Here is a 15661-nt window from a genome sequence, read left to right as displayed (position 1 = left end):
GAATACAATTTAAGAGGTTTCAGGCATTATGAAATGGTATTTTTGCATGAGAAGAAAATTAACTTTTAATACATTTCTACAAAATATTATGACTTTTGCATTTTCGTGGACACTCTCTTAATCTGCTCTGATACACAAACTTGCAGTCTGTACATGCACATGGCTTTTTATCCACTTACATAATATATTTCCACAGTTTGACCCAAGTGTTTTTAATTTTTTAAACCACCCAACTGAACACACTAGCAACAAAGTTTAAAGATTTTTTACCCTTTTGATTTGAAGTGCTTTGCACATTTAAAGGGCAAATTTAAAAAGCAACATTAAAATATGGAAGCTGGACAGAACTGTAGGTATAGTGTGTCCACTGTCCATTGGAGCGATGTAAACACAAGTCTCTCTCTTTTTTTTTTTTTTTTGCCGACGTTAAAATAGGATCTAATTTTCAGAGAATTACCGTAACTTGACATGGAAGTGTGGTTTTCCCCACCCACCGAATTGATTGAGAGGTTCATATTATTAATATGTCTCATTAATAACACATTAAAAATGTTCACAGAAGAGCATTTGCAAAGAAACTCGAATTAATAGATCTGGAATTAAAATATCTGTTATGATCTCAAGAATGAGTCTTACAAGTTTAACACGTTTTTAAAACAGTCCATGTTATCAAGATAGTTAAATTGTTACTAAAAATTATAACAAATGGAATCACCAAGGCCACATAGTGTCAGTAAACGCGTGTATATGTTTGTTTGTGTGTGTACTGCAAACTTTGTAACAACATTTGTGGGTGGCTCATCGTTGCAGAAAGGCTTGAATAAATTCCATCACAAATACATCAAATAAACTAACTTGGTATTTTTGACTAATAAGCTGGATTTCTGCTTTATCCGTGTCTGTCTCTGTCTCTGACTGCTGTTTCAGGGAATGCAGTAAAAGCAGACGCACATGTGGGAACGGGATGGAGAGAAGCAGCTCATTTGTATTTAAAGGCACAAGTTACAATAACAGCTACGCATTGATTTAAGCTCAATATGCATATTCTGCATCTTATATTAAATAATCAGATGTGTACTTTAAACTTAGCTTTATAGATATGCTCTGTCGACAAAAAAGACTTTTCTTTCATCTTGTTTGTCCTTTATTATAAGTTTGTGCCTGTGTGTTTAGTTCCTATAAAATGCACAGCACAATCTAGTAACTTTGATGCTGCAAACAAAAAAGCAGCTTCGATCATTCTATAAAATGCACATATTCTCCTTTGTGCAAGAGACATTTTACTTATGTTTTAACCATGTCTTTTTATTCCTGTGGAAAATAGAAAAACGACATTAGAGTTTAACAGACACAGGATGCACTTGTTCTCACATGAGGCCTTTATTTTCTGTTTGTTTTTATTACTGTTGTCTAAACTGTTTGATTCAGTTATCAAAATATGCATCGTGTTTTCATAGCTGACACTGCAAACAATCTGAGAACACGTGGAGGAAATATCTACTTATAATAAAAGTGCCAATAACACATTTTGTAATTTGCATCTAATTTTTAGAAAATTTTGTATTAGTCATACAAGTCAACAGAGGGTCAACAAAAAGACTGAAATTTGATCACTCAAACTCGTACTGGCCCTTTAAATACTTTGTCCTTTAGTCATGATTGCACTTTGTGATGCTCCCAATGCAAATTCAATCAACCCTTCTCATCTGTTCAGTATTTATGTGCTTCTGATTGGATCAGGATCATTAACATCAGCCTCAAGATGAAGAATGCTCTCTGCTTACTGCTGCTCTTGTTAAGTCTACAGCGTGAGTTTTCTTATAAAACACATTTATTATTGGTTCTAGGATAAACATTACAAATTAATTCAGCATTTTCTTTTTAGGTATAAAATGTGAAAGTATGGAGTCAATTGAAAGCTCAGTGCAGAAAAAGCCTGGAGAAACTCTGACTCTGTCCTGTAGAGGATCCGGGTTCAGCTTTAGCTCCTATTACATGCACTGGATCAGACAACAAGCTGGAAAACCTCTTGTGTGGATTGGAGGCACTGGCTATGGCTATGCTGAGTCCTTCAAAGGAAGAGCTGAAATCACCAAAGATAATTCAAAGAGTATGACATATCTGAAACTATCAGGCCTCACAGCAGAAGATTCAGCCGTGTATTACTGTGCAAGACAATCACAGTGACACAAAGATCTTGTAGAGCAGAACAAAAACCACTGTGAGTGTTTCATCTCTCGTCACTGGAGATCAACAGGTGGCAGCAGAGAATAAAACATCCTTGTTCTGTCACAGTGAACTATTGAAGTTACAGTGAATAATAATACAAAAGATCAAATATTTTAAAAAGTCTAAAGGATATCTGTATACTGTTCTTCAACTCTATTATCTATTGTGTAGATTTGCAGTTCCAGGTACATAATATTTAGTGTGTTTATACTTTATAAGTAACAGCAGTGACTAAAAATACAGAATATGATGACAATGTTGAAAGGATGAAAATTATCTCATGCATTTGTTTCTGTTGCAAACCATGTCTTTTTCTTTAACAGGGCCCAGACAGATCCCAAATACATAGAAATGTTGATAAAAATGGCTGATATGTTTGTGTATTTAAGTGGGGGAGGGGGGGGGGAGGGGTGCAGTGTGATTACATATTGATGAAGCTCTTTCTTGATAGGACAGTTTTAAGCACCAGACAGTACAAAAACATGCCAGAGAAGAAAAAAAAAAAAAAAAAACACCTTCAAAACCGACCTGCTGCTGAAATATTGTTTAAAAAAAAAAAAAAAAAGCTATTTAAAGGGATAGTTCACCTCAAAATAATAACTTTAGATTGATTATTTTATGTCACCTCATGTGATTATAAACCTTTTCTGTTGAACAGAAAAGAAGATATTTTGAGGAATGTTGGAAACCAGTAGCCATTAATGTCAATATAAGGGAAAAGACACCATAAAAGTCAATGACTAACAGTTTTTACATTAAAAAAATAAATAAATAATTGTGATCAACGGAAGAAAAAACAAGTGGAGGATGAATAAACAATGAACAATGAACAATGCAAAATTTTTGTCTTTGTGTGAACTGTCTCAATGCTACTTCATTAAAAGCCATTAAGTGTGTCCTCATTTTGTCTTAATAAACAATCCACCCTTATTTATAATCATGTCAACTTCATCTTTTGAAAAAAGAAAAATGAGAACAAAGCCCACAGTGTACATTTGTAAAATTATACTTTGGATACTTATTACTGTTTTGCATATGCATAACTTTATGAAAATCTTCCTCTTCCTCTTTCATTGAGTCTTATAACGGAACGCAGCTTATTGTCCTCAAACATCTGAAAACATGATCTGCTTATCTCTCTGCTTATTTCTGCTTCTTGCAGCTGTCTCTCGTAAGTCTTTATAGTGTCTATAGAAATGTTAAAAATGATCACATCACAAAATTTTCTCATCTCTAACCTTTCAGGACATATTTCTTTCTCAGGTGTCCACTGTGTTGAACTGACCCAGACTGATTCTTTGGTCTTGAGGCCTGGTCAAGTGTTGACTCTGTCCTGTAAAATCTCTGGATATTCAGTGACCGACAGTAGCTACTGCACAAACTTCATACGACAGGCTGCAGGAAAAGCTCTGGAATGGATTGGGAGGATCTGTGGTAGTGGTAGCACATATTACAGTGATAAACTGAAAAGTAGATTCACAGTTAGCAGAGACTCTTCCAGCAGCAGCGTGACTCTGAGTGGACAGAATATGCAGACTGAGGACACAGCTGTGTATTACTGCGCCAGACAAACACAGTGACACAGAGCACTTTCTGCCCTGTTCAAAAACCACAATGACAATTATATGATTTAGATTATATTCATTATATTCACAAACAATAAGTAAATAAATGAGTCCTGTAAAACTGTAGATTTAGAAATTTGAATAAAATTAAGATTAAGGTTTTACACATTATGAAATAAATTGGTTTTAGGTCCCACTGTATTAGGCAGCCTTAACAAATATAGTGGAATAAAAAAGCAATACATAAATACATGAATACATAATTACATAATGTATAATTACATAATGTTCTTAATGTATTGTAGAATATGGGTAGGGTTGGGCAGGCCCGGATTAAGAATTATAGAGACCTCTGGGCACAAAGTCTTGTAGGCCCTCTACCTGGCCCCTATGGTTGAATTAAAAAATAAGATGATTATAATATTTTTAAATAAAATAAATCTGTAACGTATTGCCCGCATTATGTAAATAAATGATACAGTAGATATATTTCTAGTCTACAAAGATTTAAATAATTTTTAAAGCATTTAAAGTATACTTTGGAAAAAAAAATACTAGTACAACTAGTGAAAATTAATTTTAATTGGATTTTAAGTGCAAGTGTTTAAATTCACTGAAGCAGTACTAAAAATTTATATTTAAGGGTATTTTTATGTATAATGTAAAGTTATAATGCTTATGATTTGGAAAACACCTCTCCAATCCAGTTCAATGAATCGGAGTCCTCCATACACACACTTATTATGATTTCTACTTGTCTTCCTCATGATGAAGAGTAGGCAAAATCTGATATTTAGTGAGGGGAAAAAGAAGAATGTGCTCATCAGACACTGGATTCCAACCGGGTTCATGATCAATCGCGTCAAAACATGTTGCCATGCTCTTTACGAGCTACACCTCTCACGCTGCTGTTTGCCGCTCTCTTTACTTATGTTGTCTCTGTCAATCAAATGGTGATGGGCAAGAATCACTCAAATAGGTTATTCCAACGAGGTGCACTATCTGCACTTAGCCTAAATAGACACTCCAAAATCTGCATTTTTCTCCCTCGCAGGGGCCCCAACTGGGCACCAGCCCCTGGGCCTGTGCCCATAATGCCCATTGGTTAATCCGGCCCTGGGTTAGGGACAGGTTTGGTTGCATGGGTTGGTTTAAGGGTGGCTGAAGGTGTAAGAGATTGTCAACAGTGTACTTAAAATTTCAACAAATTATTGATTTCAGTGTAAGCCCATGGTAAGAGCACTTAATATAGAGTGGAGCTGTTTGTTTTCCATGAGATAAAATTGAAGTCTGTAGGGTTCTCATGATTTTCTTTAAAAAAAGTATGAATTATTCATTTTGTTGAGATTCTCTGAATCTGTTCTGATACCCAAACTTGCAGTCTTTTTACATGACTTACATTACATTTGTCCACTTACATGATATATTTTCACAAATTGACCCGTGTTCACAACCTCAAGTGTGAATCTTTTGACAACTCCAACAGAACACATTTACAACAAAGTACTAAGTTTACTCTGCCTTTTAATTTGTAGTGCTTTGCACATTAATAAAAGCTCATAGTGTCTGTGTGTTCAGTCCCTATACAATACACAGCACAACCTAGTAACTGTGATACTGCAAAACGTTTATAAAACCAATCATGATCATCATCATCATCATCATCATTATCATCATCATTATGATTTCTGAATATTGAGCTGAATATTTAGCTGAAATTAACCATCAATTTTTGTTTTGCTTAATTGATTACAGTTTTAACCTGAACAAAACAATAAGCAATAAATATAAAGCATGCAATTTTTTTATCCTGTGGAAAATAGGAAACAGTTTAACAGACACAGGATGTGCTTGTTCTCACATGAGACCTTTATTTTTATTTTTTTATTATTATTGCTATCTATTCTGTTTGAATCAGTTCAGCATGCACATCATGTTTTCTAGCTGACACTGTAAACAGCTTCAGCACATGTGGATGCAACATAAAATATACAAATAATAAAAATGCAGAGAACACATTTTTTAATTTACTTGCATCTGATTTTCTGAAAATTCAGTAATATAATTTTAATAGAATTCAAACCAGCACTGGCTCTTCAGATACTTTTCCCCTAAGCATGACAGCACTTTGTGATGCTCCCAATGCAAATCTAATCAACTCTGCTCATCTGTTCAGTATTTATGTGCTTCTGATTGGATTAAGATCATTTACATCAGCAGCTTCAAGATGAAGAATGCTCTCTGCTTACTGCTGCTCTCATTCAGTCTACAGCGTGAGTTTTTAACTAAAATCTATTACAAGTTCTGGAATAAACTAATTACAAATTAAATCAGTCTTTTATTTTTTAGGTATAAATGGTCAAGGCATGGAGTCGATTGAAAGCTCAGTTCAGAAGAAGCCTGGAGAAACTCTGACTCTGTCCTGTAGAGGATCCGGGTTCAACTTTGACTGCTGTAGCATGCACTGGATCAGACAACAAGCTGGAAAACCTCTTGTGTGGATTGGACGTGTTTATAGTGATGGCAGTGGCAATGACTATGCTGAATCCTTCAAAGGAAGAGCTGAAATCACCAGAGATAATTCAAAGAGTATGGTATATCTGAAACTATCAGGTCTGACAACAGAAGATTCAGCCGTGTATTACTGCGCAAGACAATCACAGTGACACAAAGATCTTGTAGAGCAGAACAAAAACCACTGTGAGTGTTTCATCTCTTGTCACTGGAAATCAACAGGTGGCAGCAGAGAATGAAAGTCCATAAAACACAACTCAATGAGAAAATACACTGGCCCTTTCACAGCATCATACTATCACATTACGTTTAAAAATACAGTGGACAGGACAAAACTATAAAATTGTAAAAGATAAAATTGTACAGCATAAAAACATACTGCATGAACTACAACATGTACTGTAACTATTGCATGGTGTGTAGATTTGTAGGTTCATGTACACATGTACACATTTTACAGAGGCAGTATAATTGAAGCAAGCAGAATATGATAATAAAGCGATGATGAAGAACACAACAGTCTTATTATGCATGAGAATGAGATTGTGTTCATCTTGATTGGAGTTCCCCGTACACAAAAGTGTTTCATCTTGCTGTTAAATGTTCTTAATCGATTTATTAGACTTACCAACACCTAAAAAGTAAAAGAATGTGAGAAAAAAAAAGATTTACTAAGAATAAACAGTGTAGAGATCTTTTTTCTTTAATAAAATAAATAATGATATGATACAACACATTTATTTAATAATGTAGAGTTAGGGTTAGCAGCTGTGTGTTTATGTAAATCATCTGTTGCATATTTGTACACTGATCTGACCACTGGAGGAAGAGAAGATTGACTTCAGTTCAGTCAAACTGTGCTGTGAAACACCATGATCTCTTCATCTCTAGTGCTGTTTCTGGCAGTAGTATCCTGTGAGTTTTTGTCACTATAACATGTTAACAGTCTTTAAACTTGACACTGCTATACTAACTGCATTATTTCATTTGATACAGGTGTTGATTCCTTTGACTCACTCAGCCTGAGTCTCTGACTGTCCGTCCTGATGACTCTCTAACTATCAACTGCAGAGAGTCATATTCAGTCACAGACTACAGCACAGCCTGGATTCGTCAGCCTGCAGGAAAAGCTCTGGAATGGATTGGAGTTATATACCATAATGGAGGCTTAGACTACAAGGATTCCCTGAAAAGCAAGTTCAGCATCAGCAGAGACACTTCCAGTAACACAATAACACTGCATGGAAAGAATGTGAAAGCTGAAGACACAGCTGTGTATTATTGTGCCAGACGAACACAGTGATAGAAGACAACAGCCTCCCTGTGCAAAAACATCATTGTATGTTTTTCTTTGTTTTAAAACAGCCTTTTACATATGAAGTATTATTTGTGTCAACAGTAAGTCAATAAAGGCATTCATCTGTCATAATATTGAGATTGCTTTTTAAGTTTGTGTCAAGCTCAAAGTTAGGTGTAAATTGTTTGAATTGCTGTGCCTGATAGTCAATAGAATTTTTTTTCACTTTCATCTTGTAACTGTTGCCTCATAAGTGATCGGAGTTAATGAGAGTTTCATTTGCAGATGTGTGTCAGTCAATGAACTAAAGTGCTTTCAGTCAAATAAGGTCTATGTGAGTTAGCTACAACAGTATTGCACAAACACCAATGGATGCACTACTTAAAATATTTTATAATTCATTCTTGAACATTTCATACAGAATTCGTCACCCGAGAATTCTCAGGGTTCTATCTGACATTTTTGTCAAAATTGAGTTATTGAAACTTTTAATAAAAGAAAACTTATTTACATTATAGGATGTTTTTTATCAGTTGTTTACATTTTAGGACTTTTTATTTAAAAAACAAATGTTACACACATACAGTTTGCTACGGAATGCAAAAACTTTGAAGCTCAATATCTCTAAATCATTCAGAACTCAGATAGAACCTTATAATTTCAAGTTGACGAATTGCATTCTATGCATATTTGAATATTATATGCAGGGGCGTAGCAACTGGGGGGGACGGGGGATACGTCTCCCTCACGCTTAGAGACAGACCATTCAGAAACAGGTGATTAAGAATGTAAACTTTTTGATTTCATACAGCAGTCCCCCCACTTTTAAAATGTCCACTACGCCCTTGATTACATGATTAAAAACACTAATTAATATCCATTAAAGAAAGTAAAAGCAAAACATTTCACAACTACATATTCTATTTCTTAATAGAAATTAAAAAATGTTATCCTCATTCATGCAGATTTCAAATATTAACCATAAGACAAACCTAATCTGGACCAAACACACATCAGCCAATTATATCACCAGTTCTCTGATTTTAATATATGCAAATCAACCTCCTTCTTCAAATATCTCTCTTCCTGAACAATATATATATATGAACAATATATATACATATAAATGTAAATGAGATTATATACCGTATTTCTACCAGCAGCGTTCACTGACATTTATCAGTTAATTTTCCTGCATCATGGCAAACATTTCTCTTTTCTTTTTTCTGCTGCTGTGCTTTACTAGTATGTACAGACAGTCTATTTTATATATATTAATATCTATTCTGGCCACACATTTCTGTAATGAATGTACTGTATATGATTATGCTGACAGGTCTTTGTAATTTTCAGTTGTTGTAGGTGTAAAAGGTCAGAGTATGGAGTCCATCCCATCAAGTCCTGTGACTAAAAAGCCTGGAGAAACTTTGAATCTCTCTTGTAAAGGATCTGGATTTGATTTTGGACAGTATGGCATGAACTGGATCAGACAGCCTGCAGGGAAAGCACTGGACTGGATTGGGGTTATCTGGTATGATGCCAGTAAAACAGTGTATGCAAAAAGTGTTGAGGGACGAATAGAGATCACCAGAGACAACTCAAACAACATGGTGTATCTCAAACTCTCTGGTCTGAAAACTGAAGATTCAGCTGTTTATTACTGTGCGGGTGCACAATGACCCAAAATAAGCACCCAACTGTACAAAAACATGTCAAATAAAAAACACCCTCAAAACCAGCAGATGACGCTGGAGCACAACTTTTACAATTAAAAAAAAGACCTGATGCTGAAATATTATGTTTAAAAAAGTAAGCTCTTAAAAGTGTTGTTTACCTCAAAATTATAATAAAAAGTCACCATTTACTGTCACCTCAAGTGATTATAAACCTTTTCTGTTGGACACAAAAGAAGATATTTTCTGGAATTGTGGAAACCAGTAGCCAATAATGTCAATAGTAGCATAAATAAAAAAAATATATCTTCTTTTGTGTTAAACGGATGAAAAGACTCAAACATGTTTGATACAATTGGAGAATGAATAAACACTGACACAATTTTAATTTTTTTGAGACCTTGAACTGTCTTTTTAAATGTTACTTCATTAAAAGCTGTTACATGTATACTGTTCATATAACAGGCAATAATAAAATTGGTCTCAAATTGTTTAAATAAACTATCCACCATCTAATCATGCCAACTTCATCTTTAAAAAAAAAAAAAGTAAAATGAGAACAAAGCCAATCATGCTAAATTTTATATACTTAAAATGATACTTTGGATGCTTATTTACTGTGGAACATACTGTATGCATAACTGTATGCAAATCTTCCTCTTCCTCTTTCATTGAGTGTTATAATGGAAAGCAGCATCTTGTTCTCAAACTTCTGAAACCATGGTCGCCTTATCTCTCTGCTTATTTCTGCTTCTTGCAGCTGTCTCTCGTAAGTCTTTATAGTGTCTATAGAAATGTTAAAAATGATCACATCACAAAATTTTCTCATCTCTAACCTTTCAGGACATATTTCTTTCTCAGGTGTCCACTGTGTTGAACTGACCCAGACTGATTCTTTGGTCTTGAAGCCTGGTCAGGTTTTGACTCTGTCCTGTAAAATCTCTGGATATTCAGTGACTGACAGCAACTACTGCACAAACTTCATACGACAGGCTGCAGGAAAAGCTCTGGAATGGGTTGGAGCAATATGTGGTGATGGTAACACATATTACAGTGATAAACTGAAAAGTAGATTCACAGTTAGCAGAGACTCTTCCAGCAGCAGCGTGACTCTGAGTGGACAGAATATGCAGACTGAGGACACAGCTGTGTATTACTGCGCCAGAGAGTCACAGTGACACAGAGCACTTTCTGCCCTGTTCAAAAACCACAATGACAATTATATGATTTAGATTATATTCATTATATTCACAAACAATAAGTAAATAAATGAGTCCTGTAAAACTATAGATTTAGAAATTTGAATAAAATTAAGATTAAGGTTTTACACATTATGAAATAAATTGGTTTTAGGTCCCACTGTATTAGGCAGCCTTAACAAATATAGTGGAATAAAAAAGCAATACATAAATACATGAATACATAATTACATAATGTATAATTACATAATGTTCTTAATGTATTGTAGAATATGGGTAGGGTTGGGCAGGCCCGGTTTAAGAATTATAGAGGCCTCTGGGGCACAAAGTCTTGTAGGCCCTCTACCTGGCCCCTATGGTTGAATTAAAAAATAAGATGATTATAATATTTTTAAATAAAATAAATCTGTAACGTATTGCCCGCATTATGTAAATAAATAATACAGTAGATATATTTCTAGTCTACAAAGATTTAAATAATTTTTAAAGCATTTAAAGTATACTTTGGAAAAAAAAATACTAGTACAACTAGTGAAAATTAATTTTAATTGGATTTTAAGTGCAAGTGTTTAAAGTTACTGAAGCAGAACTAAAAATGACATTTAAGGGTATTTTTATGTATAATGTAAAGTTATAATGCTTATGATTTGGAAAACACCTCTCCAATTCAGTTCAATGAATCGGAGTCCTCCATACACACACTTATTATGACTCCTACTTGTCTTCCTCATGATGAAGAGTAGGCAAAATCTGATATTTAGTGAGGGGAAAAAGAAGAATGTGTTCATCAGACGCTGGATTCCAACCGGGTTCATGATCAATCGCGTCAAAACATGTTGCCATGCTCTTTACGAGCTACACCTCTCACGCTGCTGTTTGCTGATTGTCAACAGTGTACTTAAAATGTCAACAAATGATTAATTTCAGGGTAAGTACATGTTTAGAGCACTTAATATAGAGTGGAGCTGTTTGTTTTCCATGAGATAAAATTGAAGTCTGTAGGGTTCTCATGATTTTCTTTAAAAAAAGTATGAATTATTCATTTTCTTGAGAGTCTCTGAATCTGTTCTGATACCCAAACTTGCTGTCTTTTTACATGACTTACATTACATTTGTCCACTTACATGATATATTTTCACAAATTGACCCGTGTTCACAACCTCAAGTGTGAATCTTTTGACAACTCCAACAGAACACATTTACAACAAAGTACTAAGTTTACTCTGCCTTTTAATTTGTAGTGCTTTGCACATTAATATAAGCTCATACTGTCTGTGTGTTCAGTCCCTATACAATACACAGCACAACCTAGTAACTGTGATACTGCAAAACGTTTATAAAACCAATCATCATCATCATCATCATCATCATCATCATTATCATCATCATCATGATTTCTGCACATAGCAGAGCTGAATATTTAGCAGAAATAAACAATTTCTGTTTTGCTAAATTTATTACATTTTTTACCTGAACAAAACAATAAGCAATAAAAACAAAGCATGCAATTTTTTTTTCCTTTGGAAAATAGGAATACAGTTTAACAGACACAGGATGCGCTTGTTTACACATGAGACATTTCACAAGAATTTTTTTATTATTGTTATCTATTCTGTTTATTAGCAATCCATTCTAGTTATCAGCAATCACATCATGTTTTCTAGCTGACACTGTAAACAGCTTCAGCACATGTGGATGCTACATAAAATCTACAAATAATAAAAATGCAGAGAACACATTTCTTAATTTGCATCTGATTTACAGAAAAATTCTGAAATATAATTTTAATAGAATTCAAACTAGCACTGGCTCTTCAGATCCTTTGCCCTTAAGCATGACAGCACTTTGTGATGCTCCCAATGCAAATCCAATCAACCCTGCTCATCTGTTCAGTATTTAAGTGCTTCTGATTGGATCAGGTTCATTTACATCAGCAGCTTCAAGATGAAGAATGCTCTCTGCTTACTGCTGCTCTCATTCAGTCTACAGCGTGAGTTTTACACAAAGATCTATTGACAGTCCTGGAAAAAACATAATGCAAATTAAATCAGTCTTTTATTTTTAGGTATAAAATGTCAAAGTATGGAGTCGATTGAAAGCTCAGTTCAGAGAAAGCCTGGAGAAACTCTGACTCTGTCCTGTAGAGGATCTGGGTTCACGTTTAGCTGCTGTAGCATGCACTGGATCAGACAACAAGCTGGAAAACCTCTTGTGTGGATTGGACGTGTTTATGACAGCACTGACTATAGCTATGCTGAATCCTTCCAAAGAAGAGCTGAAATCACCAGAGATAACTCAAAGAGTATGACATATCTGAAACTATCAGGTCTGACAGCAGAAGACTCAGCCGTGTATTACTGCGCAAAGCATTCACAGTGACACAGAGATCTTGTAGAGCAGAACAAAAACCACTGTGAGTGTTTCATCTCTCGTCACTGGAGCTCAACAGGTGGCAGCAGAGAATGAAAAATCCATAAAACACAACCCAATGAGAAAATACAATATCCTTACCTATAAATTGCCTAATAACATTTTATATTAACTAATGATATAAATTCATATGTTAATGTTTCAACTTCCACTTCTCTGCTTTAGTTAATCATTAGATAAAGATTTGTGAAGGTATCATTATGTTATGTCTATACTCGTTGACAAAGAAGACTGTTAACCAATAGCATAAATATTAAAAGTAGTTTGTTCTATCTGTGCATAAACAAAGTCATACATTGTTAGTTTACCTTTGCAAATCATTAGTTAATGATTATTAAAGCAGACTGGCAGTGGAAATACATGGCTTCGATTTGACCAAATATTACTAGACACGTATGTGCAACTGTAAGTTACCAAACTTTTTGATTTAGATACAACAGAACTGTATGTACTGCAATCATTAGTGTAAAATGTTCATTATCAGTACAGTATATCAGTTAATCAAACACTTAATCAGAATTGCAAGAGAGAAAAAAAGAAAATAAATTCTCGTCCATTATGTCAATTATTAATGTCCAAAGCATGTTTAAAGTTAAGTGCAGTAAATTATATAAACACTAACATGAATATTTTAGCATGTTTAAATGGGTAGCAGCTGTGTGTCTATGTAAATCATCTGTTGCATATTTATACTCTGATCTGATCACTAAAGGAAGAGAAGATTGACTTCAGGTCAGTCAAACTGAGCTGTGAAACACCATGATCTCTTCATCTCTAGTGCTGTTTCTGGCAGTAGTATCTTGTGAGTTTTTTATGCCAAAACACGTTAACAGTTTAACTTGAACTAAACTAAGTTTTAACTTGACACTGCTATACTAACTGCATTATTTCATTTGATACAGGTGTAAATTCATTTGAACTCACTCAGCCTGAGTCTCTGACTGTCCGTCCTGATGACTCTCTCACTATCAACTGCAAAGTCTCATATTCAGTCACAAGTGAACACACAGCCTGGATTCGTCAGCCAGCAGGAAAAGCTCTGGAGTGGATTGGAGTTATCTACTATGATGGAAGCTTAGCCTACAAGGATTCTCTGAAAAGCAAGTTCAGCATCAGCAGAGACACTTCCAGTAACACAATAACACTGCAAGGAAAGAATGTGAAAGCTGAAGACACAGCTGTGTATTATTGTCCCAGACGTACACAATGACAGACGACAGCAGCCTCCCTTTACAAAAACACCATCATAATGGTAAATGTACAGGATTCTTTTTCTTTTCTCCCCTAAGATTTTTACTAGTCTTCACAAATAAAATGTAATTTGTTTAGTTAGAAGTCAATAAAATCCTCTCGTTCATGTGACAATGACTTTCTGTTCTTTTTGATTGTGTTAGGCTCAAGTGTAAATATAATTGGTTTGTATGATTTCTGGTCAGTACGTCTCATTTCTGCATCAGTCAGTGAATTGTATACTTATTTTTTCATTGTAATTTAGGTCAAGAAGACCTATAACAGATGTGAACCACCTACAGTTGCATTGCCACCTTAGATGATTAGATTTGTTTTCATAATTCCTTATTTTATGATATACATACTTGAATATTGTATTGCAAATAAAAGCACTCATTAAATGAACTAAAGAAGTAAAATGTAATATGGCTGCATTTTATTTGTGGCTGCACTTCAGATACATACTGTACCTAGTATTTAAAAAAACAATTTAACAATGAAATATTGCGAATCTGCAAACATCAAAATGTTAATTAGCAAATTTGACTTGTCACACTGTGTGTTCTTGGTCTTCAGAAAATTAAGACAGGGCTGTCCAGGGAACGGAGCTTTTCTTGCTCTCACCCAAAAAGCTTATACTACAAAACGTATCAAAGAGTAGTGTATATATCAACTGTAAATAGACATGTGAAAAGTTATTTACAGTGGAACATACTGTATGCATAACTGTATGCAAATTTTCCTCCTCCTCTTTCATTGAGTGTTATAATGGAAAGCAGCATCTTGTTCTCAAACGTCTGAAACCATGATCTGCTTATCTCTCTGCTTATTTCTGCTTCTTGCAGCGGTCTCTCGTAAGTCTTCAGTGTCTATAGAAACCATTAAATTATACGAAATGTTTCCACATCTCTAACCTTTCAGGACATATTTTTTCCTCAGGCGTCCACTGTGTTGAACTAATTCAGACAGATTCTATTGTCCTGAGGCCTGGTCAGGTGTTGACTCTGTCTTGTAAAATCTCTGGATATTCAGTGACTGACAGCAGCTACTGCACTCACTTCATACGACAGGCTGCAGGAAAAGCTCTGGAATGGGTTGGGGAGATCTGTGGTAGTGGTAACACATACTACAGTGATATACTGAAAAGTAGATTCACAGTTAGCAGAGACTCTTCCAGCAGCAGCGTGACTCTGAGTGGACAGAATATGCAGACTGAGGACACAGCTGTGTATTACTGCGCCAGAGAGTCACAGTGACACAGAGCACTTTCTGCCCTGTTCAAAAACTACTCGCCACACAAACATTCAGTAGCATATTATAAATCATCAGTGCTTCTGGTCCAGAATTATTTTAAGATTCATTGTTCACAAATATTCGCATTTTTCAGCATACAGTTTGTGTTTGTACATGTTTGTGTGCAATGCATGCAATAAAAATGTTATCTTTAATTAAGCTTTTATTTTTTTTAGTTTGTTTACTATTTTGTTTGAGAAAGATTAAAAGAAGAGTCACATAACGGTGAGG

General features: G+C 34.8%; 1 protein-coding gene and 3 gene segments (V, D, J or C); all 4 read left to right on the top strand.

Moving 5' to 3' along the window:
- Positions 1–425: 425 nt before the first annotated feature.
- On the top strand, positions 426–2320 carry LOC141381231 (immunoglobulin heavy variable 3-74-like). The segment is given in 2 exon segments: positions 426–1808; positions 1886–2320. Coding segments are annotated over 2 exon segments (348 nt in total).
- Positions 2321–5974: 3654 nt separating this feature from the next.
- Positions 5975–7734, top strand: LOC141381228 (Ig heavy chain V region 3-like). The segment is given in 3 exon segments: positions 5975–6067; positions 6144–7223; positions 7305–7734. Coding segments are annotated over 2 exon segments (363 nt in total).
- Positions 7735–12400: 4666 nt separating this feature from the next.
- On the top strand, positions 12401–14205 carry LOC141381229 (Ig heavy chain V region 5A-like). The segment is given in 3 exon segments: positions 12401–12467; positions 12543–13709; positions 13810–14205. Coding segments are annotated over 2 exon segments (351 nt in total).
- Positions 14206–14926: 721 nt separating this feature from the next.
- Positions 14927–15401, top strand: ighd (immunoglobulin heavy constant delta). The gene is made up of 2 exons (XM_087244778.1): positions 14927–14991; positions 15077–15401. The coding sequence occupies exons 1-2, from the start codon at positions 14943–14945 to the stop codon at positions 15391–15393; spliced, it is 366 nt and encodes a 121-aa protein (XP_087100904.1). The 5' UTR covers positions 14927–14942; the 3' UTR covers positions 15394–15401.
- The last annotated feature ends 260 nt before the right edge of the window (positions 15402–15661 follow it).

Source organism: Danio rerio, chromosome 3 (assembly GCF_052040795.2).
Source record: "Danio rerio strain M-AB ecotype USA chromosome 3, GRCz13ab, whole genome shotgun sequence".
In the NCBI taxonomy this organism is placed as follows: Eukaryota; Metazoa; Chordata; class Actinopteri; order Cypriniformes; family Danionidae; genus Danio; species Danio rerio.
This window is presented reverse-complemented; position numbering and strand designations above follow the sequence as displayed.

Excerpts from the sequence above, each read along its gene's own strand:
- ighd (XM_087244778.1), top strand. The coding sequence starts at position 14,943 with ATGATCTGCTTATCTCTCTGCTTATTTCTGCTTCTTGCAGCGGTCTCT. Across the intron at positions 14,992-15,076 it reads GCTTCTTGCAGCGGTCTCTC|GCGTCCACTGTGTTGAACTA; the intron begins GTAAGTCTTCAG and ends TTTTTTCCTCAG.